This window comes from Pseudopodoces humilis, chromosome 5, assembly GCF_049639895.1.
Source record: "Pseudopodoces humilis isolate 2021_Gansu_Grassland_sample_001 chromosome 5, ASM4963989v1, whole genome shotgun sequence".
Lineage (NCBI taxonomy): Eukaryota > Metazoa > Chordata > Aves > Passeriformes > Paridae > Pseudopodoces > Pseudopodoces humilis.
Window position 1 is genome coordinate 14,827,949 of NC_142204.1, and position 21,523 is coordinate 14,849,471.

General features: G+C 37.5%; 1 protein-coding gene across 2 annotated transcripts in view; it reads right to left on the minus strand.

Moving 5' to 3' along the window:
• Window positions 1–21,523, minus strand: part of TRIM24 (tripartite motif containing 24) — a 56,619-nt gene that overhangs the window by 18,641 nt on the left and 16,455 nt on the right. For both annotated transcript variants that reach the window (XM_014256909.2, XM_088055595.1), the window contains exons 2-7: window positions 15,669–15,787; window positions 6,264–6,411; window positions 4,177–4,309; window positions 2,761–2,877; window positions 1,627–1,741; window positions 860–1,006 (exon numbers count right to left, since the gene is read on the minus strand). In XM_014256909.2, the coding sequence (XP_014112384.2) occupies window positions 860–1,006; window positions 1,627–1,741; window positions 2,761–2,877; window positions 4,177–4,309; window positions 6,264–6,411; window positions 15,669–15,787 (779 nt within the window). The remainder of the gene's footprint in view (window positions 1–859; window positions 1,007–1,626; window positions 1,742–2,760; window positions 2,878–4,176; window positions 4,310–6,263; window positions 6,412–15,668; window positions 15,788–21,523) is intronic.

Here is a 21,523-nt window from a genome sequence, read left to right on the forward strand (position 1 = left end):
ACCACCAAAAACCAAGAGCAAACCCAAACCAACAAACACCACTGAATACCCTGCTAGGTTCTCAACTAACCAATGAGAAAATAAAGAAAAAGCTTTATGAACCAGTTTCTAGAAACTGGAAAAAAAAAAGTATCTAGCATCTTTTCTCAACATTGCCCCAGATTGCTGTTGTCAGGCAAGTATAGTCTAGTAACCTTTGAAAAAATAAAGGTGAGCTTTTGGTTTGTTTTTTTCCTTTAAAATTTTCTAGGATTTCTGTCCATCATGAACAGTCAGCTTAGTGTGACAGCATACACTCAGATCTTCAGGGTCATTATAGCAATGAAATATTTAGCTTTGTAATCATTTGTAAGGATAAACAAAAGCCTTAGTTTGATTTTTATCGATTTTGAAACACTTTCAGTGGGAGATGAACCTGACAAAGACATACAATAATATTTACATTAAAATGCTAGATACCAGACACTGTGATATAAAAACACTGTTCTCCATGAACTCAGATGCTGTAGTAAGTATTGTAAAGAAGCACAATGATGATGTAGGACACACAACATTTTTTTTCCATGTTTCATGGCTTCATGGTATATAACCCAGAGAAAAGGTTCTTACTTCTGCAGATCTACAATAGTTCTGTGGTATTGTAACAGGAGAGTACCACGGCCAAAGAGCTAAATTAATAGAAACATTCTGAATTTATGTTTAAGAAAAAACCACAAAAACTATATATAAATATTCCAATTAGTAGAAAATCATTACAAATTCTAATACCATAGTACTCCTGACAAGCATGTGCATGCGTATCTGCACATGTAAACTGTAGTCTCTAGATGAACAGAGAGAGCTGTCTTCCTAACCTTACCAAGCGTTTACTGTACAACAGTGCTGTGCTGCTCCCACTGGAAACTGCCCATTTGGAAAAATTCATGACGTGTTCCAGCTGTTTAGAGAGACCTGCCACTTCCTGTTGTTGCTGCAGAAGTTTCATCCTATGCTCTTTGGCCAGAGTCTGCAAGTAGAAAAGCAGTTCCAGTCAAAAGGTTCAATTTAAAGGTTTAATTTAAAGAAAAAAGGCTTTAGCTTTCACATTTGTAATTCACAGTGATCAAGTGGTTTCACTTAGCTCCTCTAAAAAGGATCCCTGCCCCCTGATGCAGCTATCAAACAAGTCAGTACACATTTACTCAAGATATCAGGACTTTCTGTGCTAATGACAAATTTTTACATATATTTATATATATGTATGTGTGTGCCTCTCTACATACACACACACTTTTCCAAACACAACTGGAGATAATATTTTTCCAGGTGCCCATTCTAGACAATTCTCTCCTGTGATTTGCTACTGGATTACTGAATTTATGAAAAATTCTAATGGAACACTTTTCATGCATGATGCATAGAATGAATTACAAAAGCATGGAGAAAGAAACTGGCCACCCCTCAAAAAACAAACTTTCCTCCATCAAAAACCCTACTTGCTCAAGTAGCTTGTATAGGACATCTCTCCACTTTGGAATCATGATAGGACATGCACAGGGGACTAATGCTAGAAATTTACTTTAATGCGAATACATAGAAAAAATATGAAGACTGAAATTTACTTTCTTATGACAGAAATGAAATTACCTCCAACTGATGCAGCAGAGCTTTTCCTTTTTTATTTATTTCTACCATCAGTGTAAATATGGCAACTTTAATATCCTGTTCCACCTGCTTTTGATTCTGATTCACTTCAAGAATTCTGTAAGTAGACAGTATAGAAAATAATGTTCTTTAGCTCATAAATCCATCCTCTAAACAGTACTAAAAAAAAAAAATCTCTTGCTTAGAGTACAATACTTCTTGGTCATATCCACCAATTAATACATGTATCATCAGACACTTATAATCAGGAAAATTACTGGGAAAAAAGAGCAGGTAAGAGTGACCTATGATTAAATTAATTAACTGGTGGCAAATTCTATGCTGTAACGCTGACTTCCGTCACTGATAAAAATTAAATGCTCTTTGTAATTGAAATTGTCCATTTTTAGAGCTCCCTCACTTTTCTGGAATGGTTCATGCCAATCAAAACTGCTTAAGTCTAATTTCCATCTAGGGTAGAATGGCACTAACTGAGCCATTTCAACAACAGTGCTCAAACTCGTAACAGCAGAGCTAAATGTTATATTTGGGAAACCTCTACTGCAAAGATGAAGGAAGAGTTCAAGTCCCACTTGGCTTCCCTGACTGTGCTGAATCTCCCTGGGTACTGCTGCCCCTGAACTCTGCTGAAGGAGCAGCCACAAAGGCTCACTGCAGATTGTGTTTTACAGATTTATTTTTCTCCTAGGTTTGTGGTACCCAGTGAATACAGCCCCAAGCATAAAAGTACTACATAAATCTTCAAATACATGTCACAAACATTCTGAAAACATGAGTCATAACCTTTCACTTTCAAAGAGGGATCTACAGTAAGAAAATTAATCTGCTGATGGTGGGGAGGCATTTAAGACTGTCTTCTACAGTCTTTATTTCGTAAGTTGTTTTGCTGCACCCAAGCAACTGCTGCCCACTAAGTCCACAACCTGAGCAGAATTATTACCTAACACAACCAAGAATACTGAACAGGCAACAGTCCCTACAATGAACTTCAGGATTCTTCTTTCTGGAAGATTAAAAGGAGAGAGGTACAAAATATACTAATTTAAACATTTCAAGAAACTATAGTATATGTTAAGTTGCCTTCTGTCAGTTTTAACCTCATAATCTGATACAAACCTGTTTTGGATCTGTTTCCCTGTATATTTTATGTACTTAGTCTTCTCCATCAATTTGGTGATCAGTGTCTCAATGATAACTTTCTGGTTCTGAAAAGCTTCTTCTATAAACTGGTACCTGTAGTAAAAAGCAGTGAGGATTTACACATGTAAAAGGTGTGATAAACTTGCTAAAAAGCAGGGGGACTTACAAAATAATACTTCTTTAGTTGAAGAAAGAGGCTGCTCAAATCCAAAATGTAACTGTCATCGTGGAAGAATATGTCAGCAAATGCTTATACGTTTAATTTATAGTATATTTAATTTTATAGTACATTTCTTGTCATATTGGAGGAAAAAATTATGATTTTCACAAATACAAAAAGGACATTGTGTGACCATAGCCTAATTTTAGCAAAAGAAAAGTTAATGCTTTGAGGTAGTCATCACTTTGAATGTGGAAATGCAGGTACAATATTACTTCATGCAAGACAACGATGCAGAAATAGAAGAGACGACTGCTGAGTTGGTAGAAGTTGGCAACATTTTAAATCATGGAACCGAAACCTTTAACAATCTGAAGAAAAAGAGGTGGCACATTATAAAAGGGATATAAATCCCAAGAAAAGGAGAATAAAAGAGAAAGACTGCAACTCTGCAAGAGCAATGTTTAGCCTGTTCCAGGGAGCAACAGCAGCCAACACTTCTCCACCTACTGACATTCACCTGGTCAGGCAAGTAAGCTCTCTGGGTGGTTGTACCAGGTATAGCAAGCATATTAATATTTAACCAGAGTGCATCTGTCCCAAAACACTACTATATGTGTTAACCAGCAAGATTTTTGCCTTGTACTTAGAAGTTGTATATATTTCTGCTTTTCAGCTTCAGTGACCAGTAAGAGATGACCAAAAGAACAGCAACACAAAGATTTAAATATTATAGTGTTGTCTAAATACAGTAATAGCCAAACTGTAGGTTAACTCTTCCTTTGAAAGGCCTCTTCACAGAAAAAAAATCCCCATTTGCTCCATTCTGAAGCTGTTTGGTAATGCTGTTATATAATCTTGTTGAAGGACAAACAGAGAAATTACACATAAGTGTACAGTTGCATAACACAGCCCCTGTGTTTTTTAAGGACTCTCTGAAGAGCTGCATAGCAACAAATGCTAACCAAATAACTTGACTGTAAAAAAGGTCTTGTGCCTAAGTCACCAGATTAACAACTGGAAGAAGTAGGCTTTATTCTATATGTAACACACACTCATCAGTCACATTCTTTGGGATACAAACTGTGGTTTTTTTTGTGAGTTTTATGTCTGGGAAGAAAATTTTAGTTTGCACTTTTTCCACCTGACCTGTGTTCCATACAGCTAGAACTACAATCACCTTCAGGCTACCTTCCTGTGAGATGGATAAAACACACACTTTGCTTTGATACCTGTGCTCTTTGTGCTCTAGCAACTGACAGTCTCGGCAGGTCAACTTGTCACAGGTTTCACAATATAACTTCAGCTGCTCCTTTTTGTGGTAAGGGCAGAACACTGGTCGCTGATTGGTCACACCAACTGCCTCTGTTGAATAAAGGAAGATGTTAGTACAGTCTATTGAACTTGTTCAAGTTTTCATTCTCCTGTTTTTCCTTCAACGTCCAAGTGTGTATCGGGTCACCCACTGAGACTGTAACAGCCATAAGCTCAAACTGCAATGTCTCACTGTTGTTGCTCAAGCATGGAGCTAGCACCTTGTCTTAATGGAAAATGTCTAGAACCTATTTTAACATAATCTCTTATGGCATCACAAAACTATTTACAAAAGGAGTAGCCAGTACTGTGGAGGCTGCAAAAGACATTTCATAATCAGCAAGCTCCTTTCTTAAATTGAGATGAGGAGGTGATTGACTTAATTCGTGCTCTGTCCTCTTTCTCAGCTGACCTGGTGGAAAGGGGTTTGAGGATATCAAGACATGGACATTCCAAGTGTAGAACATACAGAATGTAATAATGTAAATAACGAGATATGAACTTCATTTCAGGACCCCATTCTTAATGGGTGAGAGGTCTCACTTCAGTTTCTAGCGGGCAAATATCAAAGGGTAAAGGAAACACCACCAGATCATAGAAATTAAATCTGTTTCTTTAAACAATTTAACTGACAAAGCCTGATTTCCAAGGGGTTAGGTTGGACACTGAGTTCATAAGGATTATACAGCCTGCAATGAAAACTGGCTTCACACTGCAGCCCATCCTTCACTGCAGATCAATAAGGTCTCTTTTTCATACCCATTCATTTACTGTTTTCAAGAAATCTGGAAGAAGCTATTTTCAGATCTGTATCCTTCAGTCAAAATTCTTTCCAACTCACCGACAAACTGCCTCCCAAAGACGCCTGAGTGCACCGAGATCACTCCTCCCACCAAGTCATGTTCTGCCTAACAGTCCACCAGCCACTTCTACCCACTTTTGTCCTCTCTTGGAAGTACACTCAGGACTCACTTTTGATTAACCATATGTTAAAGTGGGATAACAGCATACAGTGCATATCCTCAAAAAGTATCATGGTGGAAGATGCACTTTGAGCACCAGATTACCTCATCATACTAGATAGGGTGGAATGAAAATAAATATCTATTCTTATACATATATTTAAAGTAACATGTAACAATTGCTAAAAACCAAATAAAAATTATGTATTTACAAGAAAAATCATGCAAGTCCAATAGATGTATTAGAACCAGTAGAATGTCAGCATCCTATAATGTTTATTATTCTCCTATAATGACACAAAGACAAGACACAGTGGGAAAAAAACCTGAAACAAAAGAAGTTCTAAATTAATAGAAATACAACCTTTTCTATCACAGAGTAGCCAAGATTTCTCAGAGTACTGTACACCACATTCACCACTGCTGGTTCCCAATGCCCAAACAGATAAAGCCTGAGCAATTATAACTCAGAACTGAATGCCTGAAGCAGGAGACTGGACTAGATGAAGTCCCTTCTAGCCTGAATTATCCTAGATCCTCCTGAGGAAAAATGCCCCAATTCATAATATACTTCCCCTACATTTCTGAGGCAAAACATTTCAAGCTCAAAAGATACTTAGCTAAAACATGAATTTTGGCTGTCTTTTTATCAGAATGCTGAAAAAATATAACCCATTAGTGCCCCTTTTCCTGCTGTATACAACAATAAAGCTCATATTAACAATTTGTTAGACCTCTAGTAAAACTAGAGAAGCCAAATGCCTGAAGAAGTATTTTCTGCAGCTGATCTCTAAAGTCTAGACAATAGTTAGCCATCAATCCATATAAAAGATAAAATCTATGTGTATTTATTGGTAAAACATGTTACATAAAAAAAAAAACACAACAAGAAAAGCAATCTGTACCACTATTCAGCTTATCTGAGACAAAAAACTGACAGAAACCAGCTTTCAATTTATCACTTTTTTTAAAAAAATGTGTGTTGGTACAATATAATTTTCCATTGCAGACACAAATTCTTTGTGAAATTATAAATACGTCACCTGGAGATACTTCCTCTTTCTGCCTCACAGTATGATCCTTTGTGAATTTAACCCTCTGGTGAGCTCTGATACAGGTCTTGCACAACCACTCTACACATTCCACACAAAACCCATGGGCTTCTGCATTGTCTTCACAGCTTGTGCAGACCTAGCAAGAGGAAGAAAAGGTAGCTGTTAAAATAAGTTTGGAATATACACACAGGTTATTTTTCATACATCATCAGTGCACTTTCATAGTTTTCTGAAAACCGTGAAATCAGAACGGAAAACTGCCTGAGGTACAGGAACATTATAAATAACAGCACAGAAGTAATTGAATGTGACTTTTCAAAGAAACAGGTCATTTTGTCAGTGTTACCCTAAAATCTCTGCCTGACATGATGGAAGACAGACCACTACTTTCTGCCATTCTCTGCACACTTAGAAGCAATACAGTGTTTACTATATACAAGATGCTGTTGTGAAATATTAACTAATGACAGAACACAAACAGCACTACTCTGATTTTAGAAGCCTCCCTCAGTTCACACAGCAGCTTTAATTTTAACTTCCAGTCACCTGCTTGGTTTCAGGAAGCACACACCGTACTGAGCAGCAAAGTTGCTCTCAAGAATCTTAGCATCATCTCTTAAAGACAGTAAGCCAGTTATGTTTGTCAAAAAAGATACCCCAGAACAGATTTGCAACCAATGCATAAGAATTTTCCAACTGTGGCCAGGTAATCCCTGGGGCTCTTTGGGCTATACCAAACAGACCTAGGGGAAAAAAAAAGTAAGGAAAACAAACATGTCAGCTGACCAAAACCTCTCTGCACTGACTAAACACATATACAAGAAAAAATTGCTACAGTACCACAATCTGAACAACAGGCTGAAAACTCTGAATGATGGACAACACCATTTCACACATTCATATTGTCATTTCATTTTTACTCCCTTACATCTTTACAATGCCTTCAATGTCCTGCCTTCAATAGGGTTTTGGTAGTAAAAAACAGTGAACTTTCTTATGCAGAACCTTGTTTAGTTAACTACCACTCTTTGCTGGCAATGTTTAGCACTGCTGCAAACCAAAGCCTCAAGGTGTCTGAAGATTGCTACATCCTACAGACAACAGTGACAGATTTCTGTTTGCAGGAGCAACAAGGAGGAAATGTTAGGTTTTAGTTTTGTTTTCAGTTTGATTAAAGAAACCCAACCAAATGACTTCCGCACCCACACAAGGTAAATATAGATAAAGTTAAAGAGGAAGGAAATATTTCTATCTCATGCAGATAAAAATATATATACACAGAACTATGTTCCAGTTTCCCCTTCAGGAAAGAGAGGAAAATTAGCACAAAACTTGCCTTAGGCCAGACAGCAAGTTACTGACAGAACTGGAACTGGAGTTCCAGTCTTATTCTTCTGGATCATGTTATCTCTCAAAGTAAGTATCTTCTGAGAAATGAAGTTACAACACAAGGGCTGTTGACCCCTCTTGTTGTCACTTGGAAGTTTGAAGCAGTTTCTTTTCATTAAAGATGACCTGCAAAGGAGAAAAAATTGGGCTTGTGCCCCTTTTTCTGTTTCTTTACAAAAACGAGGCCTGGATTTTCTTTTTCTTCCCCTCCTTCTCTTAACAATAAAAATTTTTATTCCTATCCAGACCAGTAGACTAGGGGAGAAATACCAGAACATCATAAAATAGTCTAGAAAATGGAAATAAAGCAATTAAAGGAAGTAAACTGTAATCAGGAAACTGACTTTTCTTCCTTTCTGTCCTGATTTCAGCTGGGATAGAGTGGGGGGTTTTCCTTAGTAGCTGGCACAGTGCTGTGGTTTTGGATTTAGTATGAAAATAATGATAGCAACAACCAGAACATCAGTGTGTTAAGCAGTGCTTATACAAACTCAAGGACTTTTCAGCTTCCCATGCTCTCTGCCAGTTCGCACATGCACAAGGAGGGAGTGTGGCCAGCTGAGCTGAACTTCCCACAGGGATATTCCATACCACAGGATATCATGTTCAGCATATAAACCATAGGGAGTTGGGTGGAAGGCACCAATCTCTGTTCAGGGACAGGCTGGGCATCGGTCAGTGGGTGGTGCGCAAATTTATTTGGCATTTGGCATTTCTTGGGCTTTATTCCTCCCTCCCTCTCTCACTCTCATTACTACTATTATTAGAATTATTTAATATGACTTTATTTCATTTATTAAACTGTTCTTAGCTCAACCCACAGTTTTACCTTTTTTTCCCCCCGATTCTCCTACCCATCCCACTGGAGGTGGGATGGGAAGGGAGAGAGGAAGTGAACTGAAAGGGGGAAGTAAAAAAAGCTGCATGGTGCTTGGTTACCAGCTGGGGTTAAAGCTAACACTTGTTATTAACGCATAAATTCAATTACATTTTGAAAAACAAACCAAAAAAATTTTAAAAGTATTCTTAATTCTTGGGGAAAACCCAAGAACCAAAATCCCAAGAACCAGCCTCTCCTTCCTCTTTAGCCAGTTGTCTCCTTTTTGTGCCAGTGCAACCCTCTGTAAGACTGCGATGCAAACCAGGACTGATTTCAGCACCATAGCCCAAGGCTCAGTTACATCAGCAATGCTGACTAGACAGTGAATTGAATAGCCAGGCCAGGACAAGAAAGTTTGCACCTCAGTCTTGTTGCCAGACAGGCGTGATTGTGCTGTGCCCTCAAATTCCCAGAACATGTTTTTAAAAGTCAGAGTGGAGAGTAACATACTGGATGTTTGGTTTTCTAGTGTAAAAAAAAAACCAGCAGTAAAAACAAAATAAGCAGAGAACAAGAACAAAAGAGTCTTTCAGGCATTCTCTAAGTCAAAGAAGCAAAACAAAGACCCCAAAAAGTTAAAAAAAAAAATAAAAATAAAGGGGCAGGAACCAAATTAAAATCAAAACCAACCAACCAAACTCCCCACAACAGCCTTTCCAGATTATCTTTAGCAAAATCCGGCAGATGAACATGCCAGGGCATTTAGGTAAATTCAAAGAATTTTTGAATTATTAATTCTTCCTAGATTCCAAGACCTTAATCTATTTTCTTTTTTCAATATGCTTTAGTTGGGTTTTTTTTTTAACTGCTTTGACCTGTACACGGAATGAGATGAAAATTGTGATTCAAGAACCAATAATCAGGTGCTGCCAAATGAATCAAAACTCCTCCTTTGTAGTTTCAAAAATTTATATCCCACATTTACACTCTTCAAATCCACCAAGTGGACATGAGATAGATTTCTAAAGCTTTTCATAGACATCGTAACTCAAGCTGTCAAAACAGCAATGCCTTCTAGGTAGCATCAGATTTGCTCCTATCCACTTCTGATTTGAAATAAGCATTTTCAGATATAGGCTGGATTTTACTATAATTCCTAGTTATCAGAGTAAGCCATACAGCTAAAGTACATGGAAGCATAATTACTGCAAATATTTGTTATGCACTTACAAAACCTAAAACTCATTTCGTTCTTATTTTTGTGACTCACACAAGCAGTGTTTCAATGATTTCAAAGAAAACTCTCCCTAGTTAACCTGCAAGCCTTTATTATGGTCAGACAGACATTTCTTTTTAATTGAGTTTTCCTTGTAATTACATTTAATTCAGTTACAAGTTCTAGTATTTATAACCCTGGGATGTGTTCATTCAGCCTTCAGTCAAATTTAATGAAAACAGAAATTACTCAGCATGTTGCAGGTAAGTACTATTTTAAGTAAATACACAAGCTTTTATGGCAGAAAAAACACATTTACTTGCAAGAGTTGAGGTAATAGACCTGTCATCTCAGCTACTGTAGTAAGTAACCACTCTTCCAATTAAATACACTTTGAGTATTAAAGAGATTAAATAATCAAGCAAAGGTTTCAAAGGAAGAGAGCAAAGCAGTCCAGATGAATATTCAGTGAGCTCCAAACTTCACCAATGTAAATTAGATGCAATGGATGAGATACAACTTCCCCCACTGGATCCAAACCTCACTGATGCTAATCATTATGTAATGATCTCTCACTATATGTAATTCTAAATATGAACCATGTACTGACAGCTCAAAATGCAGGAAATCTGATCAACATATCCTTCCTACTCCACCATCCCATCAATATCCACATCTCTTCAAAGCACACCAGAGCACATTGTGACTCTTCCCGAGTCCATTACCACTGGCTTTCAAAGATGTTTGGGTCACAGGTACAGCTTTTATAAGCTGTTTAAGCATCAAAGTTCTTCTCTGGAAAAACACACAGTGGTTCCTCTGGCACCATAAAAATTTAAAGAAACTTATTTTTCTCAATTTTCCTCATTAATCACCTCATTATGGCAGTCAGAGCTGCTTTCCTAATATCTGGATCTAGTATCATATCTAAGCTGATACCTTGTTTTGTGACTGCGATGCCTTCAGAACAGAGGCTAGACAGGGTTAAGAATTAAGTGGGTATTTATTAAAAGGCATTAAAGGATACACCTTGGGCAGTACAAGAGCCTGGACATGGCCACACCCAAGATGAACCCAAATTGATCACAAAATGGACAACTGGTCATGAGGTCTCACACTTTTACATGTCCATTTACACATTGGGGTTAGTTGTCCAATTACAGCTCCAGGTTATGAAGTCCCATCCTCCTTGTTTGCTCTCTTCAGTCCAACTGTTGTTTATGCTTTTGAGCCTGAAACTTGTAATGATTGTCCTTGGTACCAAGCTGGAAAAGGATTGTTTTGTCTACCTACCCTGTGAAGAGAACTTACTGACGCTTAATATGAAGCTCAAAACTACACACCTAGGCAGCACAGAATCTGAAAAATATGAAAGCTAAAACTCAAGGCATCATTTCCCCCCTACATCACTACATTCCCAACATCTCACATAAAACCCAGATGTTCTTCATTCCTAATACAGTATTTTAAACTCTCAGATCAGTAACTGGTAAAGATACATAAAATTATTCTTATCATCAAAAATATTTTTACACACATTCTGTTTTGGACACAGAAGCTATGAGAATTAGAACCTAGACTAAAATGCACTAGAGGCTCAGTATGCTGCACCAATACCCATGTTATCACCAAGGTCTTCTCTCTTGCATCAATCTCACATTCCTCATTTTTATTTTCATGGCTTTGCATATGCCATTTTCTTCTGTTAAAGTCCCTAAATTTCCCTCACTTATCTACCCTTTAGTCTTATTCAAATCTAGCACTTGCTTCAGCTACATCTCTTAGGTCTGAAGCCCCTTTCTGCTCACTCTTATAAATGAAATACAATTAATTTTTATTTTCAAACTTCTCTTTAGAAGCCAATAATTTTGCCAAATCTTTCAATAAATCGCAATGTGAAAAAAAAATTATAAAGCATCTGCTCTTTCAAAGTATTTATGTCCTTGCTGCCCACAACTACAATAACTACCTTCAGGAAGAGCTCAACTGTCTTATAAATGAAAAGCTAGACTTGCCAATGCATCAAGCAATAGATCCAGTTTATTAATTTGTTCAATAAAAGGGTGAGCAATGACAGCACTGGGTGCACGGGGGTCTCCGCCCCAAGCAACACACAAATTCAGGTCTTGAAAGGTAGTCTCTTACGCCATTCCAGACACTTCACTTCCTCAAATTTTCAGTTATTTTCTACTTGCTTTTCTTTATAATCAGCAGTTGTGGTGTTTGAAGATCTGTTGGGGAGGTGGTCCGAGATGGTCTTCTGATGTCTCTCCAGCCTCCCATTCTTCTTTTAAAATATTTTTTTTTTCCACTAGTATTATTTTTGGTTATACAGTTTGTTTATGCAAGCATATACATTCTGTTAGTCAGCATACATTTTGCAAGCCTTCTTTTAGTCATTTCACAACCTAAAGCTAGCATGTCTAAAAAAATGTCTTCATAGGACTTCTTCCTCAGTTATTACAAAACTCCAAGTCAGCATGTTTCAAAATACCTTTGTAGAGTCTCTCAGCTCATGTTAGTCCTACTTCTCCTTTTTGATTATAAATTCTTCCATCCTCAAAAAAAACAATTTATAGCTTCTACAAAGGATAGTTTGAAACTTATACTACAATGTAGTTTAAAGCTTATATTAATTACTTGCAAGTAATTACAATTTTGCTGTTAAAACCAACTGTCAGCTAAAAGCTTATTGTTATATAGTTACCTTGTTAAACCCTACTTCCATGCCTTACTTCAGCTGATTCTTAAAATTTCTTTATAATAATGCCATGGTCCCTGTCCACACTGCCTGCAGACACACATACATAGGTAGGTGCTATTCGATTGACACGAATCACAACCTGAATCCTCACAACTGCATTTCCTGTGAGTTTCTTTTATTTTGCAAGGTTTCCTATGCTAATAGCCAGCACAAAACCTTTAATGTTACCCAGGAAAGCTCTTGTGGAACATCTGCTAGGGAGTTCTATACTTTCTTCATGCTCACTTTTGTGCTCCTGAAGTTTTCAATAGTAATTGCTAGAAAGCACAGCTATGCCAGCAGTGTACTGAACTGCCCAAATCAGGCTCAGATAAGATAAACATGATTATAGATAGATGGATAGCATTTTCATGGGTTCCAGTTATTTTTCTTTTCCCAAAATGCCAGGCTCCATGATATGCCATTGACTTCTGCAGTTTTAATTCAGTATGCTAAAAATTGCTTAAGCATTAAGTGCCATTTTGAATCTGGAACGTTTCATTTGCAAGAGGTCTTTTGCAGTCTCTCTTGGACTGAAATAAGTCCTTCCTTAATAAAGTAGTCCTTCCTGACAACACACATATAAGGCTAATCATAGATACAGACCAGTGGTTCTAAGCCACAATAATATTCGCACAAAAAACATGCCTTGCTTCCAATTCTAATTTCTTAGTCATTGAAATAAAGCTGCAAAACTATTGAAGACAAATTAACTATCTCAGTAGAAAAATCCTATGAAATAGCCGCAGTTTTGGACAGAATTTGGATGATCTCTGATCCAGTATTTCCTGCAAGTGTCAGTATCTTTTCTACTTTAATTTCTCTGATGTGTTGCCTATGCTATTGGCAAATTTTCTTTCCTTTCTCTTTACTCCTTCAAAGGCAAAACAAGACAGCCTGATTAGAAGGCTGTATCATCCTTAAACCTCATAATATTCCCCCCTGGACAGTACACTAATCAGTTTAACTATTATTGATTTAACTTTGCTGTTCCACAACAGAGAAGTTTACGGAACAGTGTAGTTTTTTTTCTTATGTCAAGGTACAAAGGAATGTACAAAAAGCTTCATTATTATACAAAAATTAATCTATTCAAACAAAGAGAACTGCACATCATTCATTTCCAAGAACTGCACATCATTAATTTCTTCACTCACTTAGCAGGCACCCAACAAAACATCTAGCTCCGTTTTCTTAGAAAAAAGTCAGCAAAAAAGCACATGAATGTCCTATTCAGCTGGTTCAGCAAAGTCTGCTGGTCTTCCTTCAACTGCTAAAGAAAGTGTGCTGAGCTCATACAAGGACCTTAGCTGAACAACAGACTTGCTTTTGAAGTGCAAACCTGCTGGCTTGTGTCAGGGAGAGGGAGAAACAAATATGGAATGAAAGAGTAAGACCAAAGTCTAGAAGGAATCTTAAGAAAACACAAATGCTTTCAAGAACCTCCCTGCTCACACCACTCAGTGAATGGAATTATCCACTTAACTTCCACAGAGAGAAAAAAAAATATTGTAAGGGGAAAGAGAGGTTGATCAGAGACTTTAAAAAAAATGGTTACTACTCCCAAGAGAAAAAAAAAATTCCATTCTATCACCACTCCCCAAAGAGTATCTTCAAGGACTTGTTATGTAACTAAGCAGAGGCTATGGGACAGCCCCACCCTCTCAAAAAAAGCCTCCATATTTCGGACTGCTTCTGCATAACGTTATTTGTTATCTTGCTTCTCTTAGTAATTTTAAAGTCACTATAAAAGTTATGATCCAATTTTCAACAGGAACTACTCATTTTGTCAGTCTTACTGATACAGTATTGAGAGACTGTGTAAATCTCACAACCATCTGCAAAACTCAGATACTATCCTGCAATTCCCAGGGGACAAACAAAACAACAAACCAACATTTCCCCTTGCCAAATCCAAAAAAAGCCAAGTTCAAACAGTCCTAAATTGCAAGAACACAGCTTGTACTTCCAGCAACTCACAAATCAATTTCAGTTTCTGGTAAGGTCTACCATTTCTCAGAAATCAAGTTTCAAAACTCCTTAAAATCTGAACAGTTTAATGGTTTGCAAGACACAAGTACTCTTCCTCAGAGATGATGATGATACTACTTATGCCTTCAATAGTCAGCAAGTTGGCATCATGAACCTGACTGGGTCCTGTCATCTGTTCCTGAAATGTGGCCATTCACACATGCAAGGACAAATTGCAGCTAAGCCTTGAAACGAGCAGAATGCACAATGAAGGACCTCTAAGACACTGCTCCTGAAGCAAACAGCTCGAGAGCCAATGATACAGTCCCCCCCAAAACGGGAAAGTGAAAAAGAGGAATTTTCAAAATAAAATCCAAATATTAGGGCATGAGTTGGAATACAAGCCACATTGATATATAGCAACCTTACTGTTCTATTCTATTCTACTATTCTTATCAAGAACACAGCAACATACAAAGAGAATTAATTATTTACAATATGTCCGTGGATTTTAATGAAAAGTTCATGAGTAAAAAGATGCATGAGATACTCCCTTACTAGTTAAAAATGAAGACATGCAATATTTTGCTAACAGAGATTGTTCAATTGTGATCCTACACAGATGTGACTATTAATTTGGTATTGCTTCCACACTAGCCAGTACTTGCCTCCTGGAAAAAACATCATGAGGAAAAAAAAACCCCAATATTACTATTCTTCCAGATAAGCAACTTTTATGAGATGGCTGTTACTTGACTGCAAAAGGAAGAAGAGGCAGACTACATAAGTAAAACAAACAAGAAATCCCTACAATATACCATCCTTCCCAATTAGCATTTTGAGCCTCCTGGGCAATGGGACTCCAGCTATTTAATGCCATGTTTTGTCAGTAATGTGATAAAGTCCACTGAGATCTGGTGTAGTGTTACTCAAGTCTCTGCTTCCAAGAATGCTTTAAGTACCCTATCCAAAGTATAAAAATTCCCATTCTAATGCCTATTCCTTACTTTTATCTTTTGCTATTAAGATGCAAGTTTCTATCAACAATTAAAAATAGTTTAGGGTAAGATAACCACCTTTTCACATGCATTTTAATACATTTTAACTGATTTTCTAGAGTCGCTACCCCATGTGATGTCTAAGTACTTGAAGTTCTGTCTGCATATGAAGAGCAAAAAGGCCACACAGCAAGAAGCCAAGGATATGCACACACATCCAAAAGGTGTTAACTTGATTATATGTTAATGCACTTACCTGATTTGATTTCTCTACTGTGCTACTGGGAACCTCTGTGGTATCCTTCACAAAAAAGTTATCTATGATGTGTCTCTCTGCACATTCCTGACCACAAATTGGACAGCGGATAACACCGACTGGGGGGAAAAAAAAATATCTGATTATGCTTGCACAAACTAAGATATATTAAACAACTTCAAAGACAACTTGCAAGGATAAATATTTTTGAAAGGATGTTGTAATACCTTCCTGTCAATAATGCGTGAGCAAGAAAAAGCAAATTCTTATTTATCACTGAAATAATGTTTACCTGTTCTTCCCTGATGACATATTCTATCACCCAAGGTTAAACACTTTCTTGTTTCAATGCCATAAGGAATTTGCCTTTATCTTGTAAAAAAATAATTCTTTTACTATAATGGGAATTCCCATTGACAATTTGTTGTTATAGACTGGATTAAAGTAAACACTTATTAGTGTGGAATAGTAATAAGTGACACTGAGTGGTATTACATATACATACACACAGACAACAGTAGTGTGACATGACTGACCTTCATCCATGTCATATGAAACACAAATGTAATACATTCAAAACTAATGAGGTGAGTTGGAGAGAGGAAAAACGGACCTGTATTAACATCATGACTACCTTCACATTAAGCAAGGGAAAGCAAAAAAAAACTTAGGAATAAATAAGCAAGGCTCTCTCCCTCCTCTCCTCTGCAAGACACAATTCTAAGACAGAAACATACTTTGGCTTCAGGTTGAAGAAAGCTGAGAACCAGTAATACAAAAGGATAAACAATTAGTCTTCTGAACAAAATGGAAAGGACAAAGTTCAAAACTTGGGGTTGAGCTGTGAGTAGACTAGGTTGAAATGGAAAAGATCTATATAAACATTTTTGAGCAGACACCTTTTCTAGCTGCAGAAAATAAGAATGTCTTATTAGCACTGAGGCTTGTTTTTAACATCCAAGAAAAACCTCTAAAATGCTAGGCACTGACATCTTGCTTAAAGAAAATTACCATAGTTATTACAACCAAAAAACAAAGCAATTGAAACTAAGTTAGGCTGAAATAATCATTTAGGACATGGAAGCCACATGCAAAAAGCCTACAGTCATGCAAGTCTGCACTGACACAGATTCTAGACCTTCAGCTCCCATTTGAGATGAGACATAGATTTAGGGCCTTAAAAAAGATCTGTTTAACCCAGTGAATTCAACACCAGTATGTAACTCACCATTTGCATATTTAACTAAACCAGCGCGGGCTTAAATCTGTTCCTGTTTCATTTTTACAACAAAATGTGGAAGTACAGAAAGTATTAAATATTTCACTTTCTGCAGAAAGACTTAATTCCTTACCCTAAGTGCTTCATACAAGATTTAGGTAACTTTTTCCTAAGATTCTTCCAACAGATGATCAAGATTTAACTGACAACTCAGGATAACGCAGTGGTCTGATAAAAGTCTACCCATTTTACTAAAGCAATTCTTCATTTTGGAAAATCAGCAAGAAGTTTTTAATTTGTTATCCAGGCACTTCACTTTCATCTGAACAGCTATGATGTTAAGCCTGATTTTACTCTAAGTGCCATTTCACCAGTCTGCATTTCAACACACATTTGTGCAGCTTCCTTTGATACACAAATTCCATTTTTTGGTGGCAATTTTTGTAACTTTTTTTATACCATCATCTGCAAGGATAATTGAGAAATTAAGTTCTGGTAAGGCAAGAAGCTAGCAAAACTGCAAGCACTGAATTTCTCCTGAAATTAAGCAAATCAATTTACTACAGTCAAGAGTGAGTACACCTCTTAATACTCAACCTACACACTTTCCAAAAAAGACTATTTTTTATATTTTTCAACAACACCAATTACAAACTACCCTCTCCCCGTTCCCTCACTGCTCATTCTTGACCCTGACAAAGCATGGTGCTCTGGGCTGATACTGAATTAAGAAAATTAGGAAATTAAGATTTTAATTAGAATAGGATCATCTTATGAGAAAATTTAAGGTAAAGAAAATATAAAATAATTTATGGTAGGAGCAATGTGGGCGATTAACAATTACTAGGTGTGGTTAAAAGTTAAAAGCAAGTCTATACACCTCTTGCTTGTAGAAGGAATGTAAAGTAAAAAACTCAATGACTGCCAAGGTGAAATGAATAGTCCAAGGATATATATAATATATCATTCTTCTTGTCTTAATGCTTAGTTAGAATAGGACCATATATCATTTACTTGTCTTAAGTTGTGTTTGTAGAAGGAGACAAGAAGTGTGGACCATTGTGGAAAGGAAGGATCCGTGTCTGCACCTGCAGGCAAGGAATATTAACTATGTCCAAGAGGACCAGGAGAGCTGCCAACAGGACACAGTTGAAAAGTTCAAGCCCAAGGAAGAGGAATATTTCATTAAAAGGACCCCACACCCATTTCAAAAGAAGAACTGAGCATGCCCAGAGGGGCGTGGAGCTCATTACCATACAGGGCAGAAGCAGGCGGAGTCAAACAATGAATATGTATTTGTATATGTATAGTATAATTGTGAATATGTATTTGTATATGTATTGTGTAATCCTATGCATATGTGATACTTTGGGGAATAAATAGAGAATAAGGGGCAGTGCTGGAGCACACAGGTCTTTGAGATGTGACTCCACGTGCCGCACAGCCATAAAGCATACCACTTTTTAACTTTAAATAGAGAGTTCTTTGACCGTGATTTTACTGCTTCAATACCAAAATCAGCTAGGGAGGAAACTTTCGAATAGAATTTTAAGTATTAAAAAGCAGGAATTTTTTATTGCAGCATGCTGGATACACAGAGGGTGTTTCCTCTAATCTCCTCTAATCTGATGTGTTGCAAAACTTTACAAAAAAGATATTTATTCCATCACGATCATAAATATTGACTACAGTGTACTTCCTGGCTGATACATACACATCACTTCTCCTAGAACTAACTTGCACACATCCACCTCTTAGCAGGAGTCCTTATATGTTCCTACAGGGTCCTCTGAAGGGGTCTCTGGTGATTGTATTCACTGAGAGCCCCCAGTGTTAAAGGGGACCTTTCCTTGAATTTCTCTTAAGGCATGAACTGTTGCCTCCTTTTATGTAACTACCATAAAACTCACTGTATTCTTCATTATCTATTTATCCACTGGTTCCAGCTACATAGAGCATCCTGTGTGTCTACTTACACATTCTTTTATCTACTTCTTTAAAACACATTGTTCCCTTATTTGGATAAGTAAAGCATCATTATGTTCTGTTCCTTTTGTCAAGATTAACACAGGTGTCTAAGTCAGTCTTTGCACGTGTTTGGGAGATGGACATAGACACAGAGTGAGACTGGCAAACCAATTCAGACATGGATGTATTTTTCCTGCTCTCCCAAACTTCACTTTCATCCCCTGTTCTGCTTCACTGACCAAATGCACTACTGACTACTGTGAAGCAACACGCAAAGCAGCACAAGGATGGGAAGAGGGTAACACCACCACTGAAGATTAAACATGGAGCCACTGAACCAGATCAGCAGCATTAACCACGGTTTGTAAATCAGCTTGAGTTGAAAATACGGAAGACAAGGAAGGGGAGGCAAGAAATCAGGAAACATACTAACATAAACCAAATGTTTCATATGCCTTTTCAGCAACAGAATATTGCCAACTACCTGTTCAAGAAATCACTTAGAATTTCTAGTATTAGATGGGAAAAAGAAAAAAAAAGGAAAAATTGCCCACATCTCTCAAAATCTTTACAAATTTTCTTTTCTAGAATTTCTTAAGCTGTCTAGCCTTATGTCACAGGTTTCTTCTGCCACTGTGTGAGAGTAAACTTGCTTTTGTTATAATCCTGGATTGATAACTGCTACACAAATCAGTTTTAACCCAGAATCAGTCAACCTTAGGATGAAGAATTTAAGCAAAAGATTTCAAGTATCAGGGTTTTATATTTGTCAAATTCTATAAGATTCTTATTTCTTTTTAATGGAGCTAGCACAGGAAGATGAAAATATATGACTTAAATTGAGAGGAGGTTCATAATCATCATCATGGTAATTGTGAGGATAGTGAGTGAGCAGATCCCACATTTTTATCTGCTCCTCTGTTCCAGGTGTAAGGTGTTAAAAAAACACAATTGTCTGTCTCAAACATTGTTACAGCCACAGAAGGACTTTGGCATGAGATAAGCATAGAACAGAGTGACAGGATAGCGCTATCTCCAGGCCTGGCAAAGGTGAGACCTGGTTAGCTCATTCTGGGTAATGCACCCAGACAAAACTTCCCCCTGTGGAAACACGTGTAAAGAAGCAACTGCTCCTATGCATATCACTGGTCAAAGATCACCCCAAATTCTGGCACAGCTGAAATCTGTGACCACCACCAACCACTGAAGCTGCCTGAATAATGCCTCACTGGATACCTGGAACTTTTTAAGATAAGCCACCACAGTAGCAATGTGAGATAAAAGGGGTGCAATTGTCTGAGTGTTATCTCAGATCTAGGGGGAGGCTAACAAAACTGGGGGAGAAGAATGTATCACCGATAATGCAGGCAACTGCATAATTTCTGGGCCACAAGGAAAGCCAGCTCAGCAACTGTGCTGAAATCAGCTTGGATTTGGTAGTTCCGGCAGGGGGAGATCACGACCACCAATTCAAACAAAGGAGAAGACTGAGTACAAGGACTAATTAGCTTTAGAAGCAAAAGAATAAATTAATCAACAGAATAGTAGAAGTGTGTAGCCAATGCGCAGTAATTTGTTTCTTTGCTAATATGTATGAATAATGAAAAGACCTGGAGAGTCCCACTACTGAGAAGACCAGGGTGAAGAAGGATCAAAAGGACACCACTAGATCTACAGGTGGCGACTATCTTCTACCTGATCTCTCTCTTTCTGCTTTTTTCCATTTCTTTCTACCTTTCTCCCTGTCATCCCATGTTAAATAAAATCTGCATTATTGACTTCAGTGTATGATCTTGTTTGAACCTTAATTTGGGCAGAGGCACATCTCAATAGCTGGATCTTAGCATCAGGAGCATTGTTTTTTCAGCTGTAAAGGGAGCTGGATCAAGCAAATGTGGCTCTTGAACAGGAGAAGTAGAAGAGACCTCCACTCTTCTTAGCAGCATTCTTAACAAAAAGCAAGCAGTTGTGGAATCTCACATTCAGATTTTGCTTGAACCAGGACAGGACACCACAGTGCTAACAAAAGTAGCAATGCTGGCTCCTTTGCTCATTCATTTCTGTCCCATGAGAACAGAAAGATTTGTGCTGCCACGTAGTGAGTTGGATTAGGGATTGTAATATGGATTCAATGGGGAGAAAAAAGTGTTTCCCCCCACTGGCTACAGGCTCATAACACATGCACCTCTTTCAAGGAATTTTAGTTAGGAAAAATCAAGGCCCATTCTTAGTCTCCTTCACAAGTTATATGCTGCATTTGCAAGGGCATCGCAAGCCATTCAGCAGAACGGATTTATAGTGAATACAGTATTATTTCCAACTCTAAACTCAATTTCCTGGGAGTACATTCGAGACCACTGAAGCATCCCAAGACAACAGGAGGAGACTGCTCTGGTTTGCCCCAGTTTTGACTCATTTGCGTCTTCACTGTTGCAAACAAGTTTCAGAGCCAATTTAATAAAGCCACTGGATGATCATTTGTAGATCCAAGAGGGTATTTTTGTTAGTAGATGCAAAGTGCTTTACTAAAAGGAGGACTTAATAGTTCCCTGTCTTCAGATTAAATCAGTCAAAAAATCCACTTAGTATTCTGAAAGAGAGTTCTCTTTATTAAATAGAGTGCTCAGAAGCAACTGGCAATTTTACCTGCAACGACACAGTCATTACA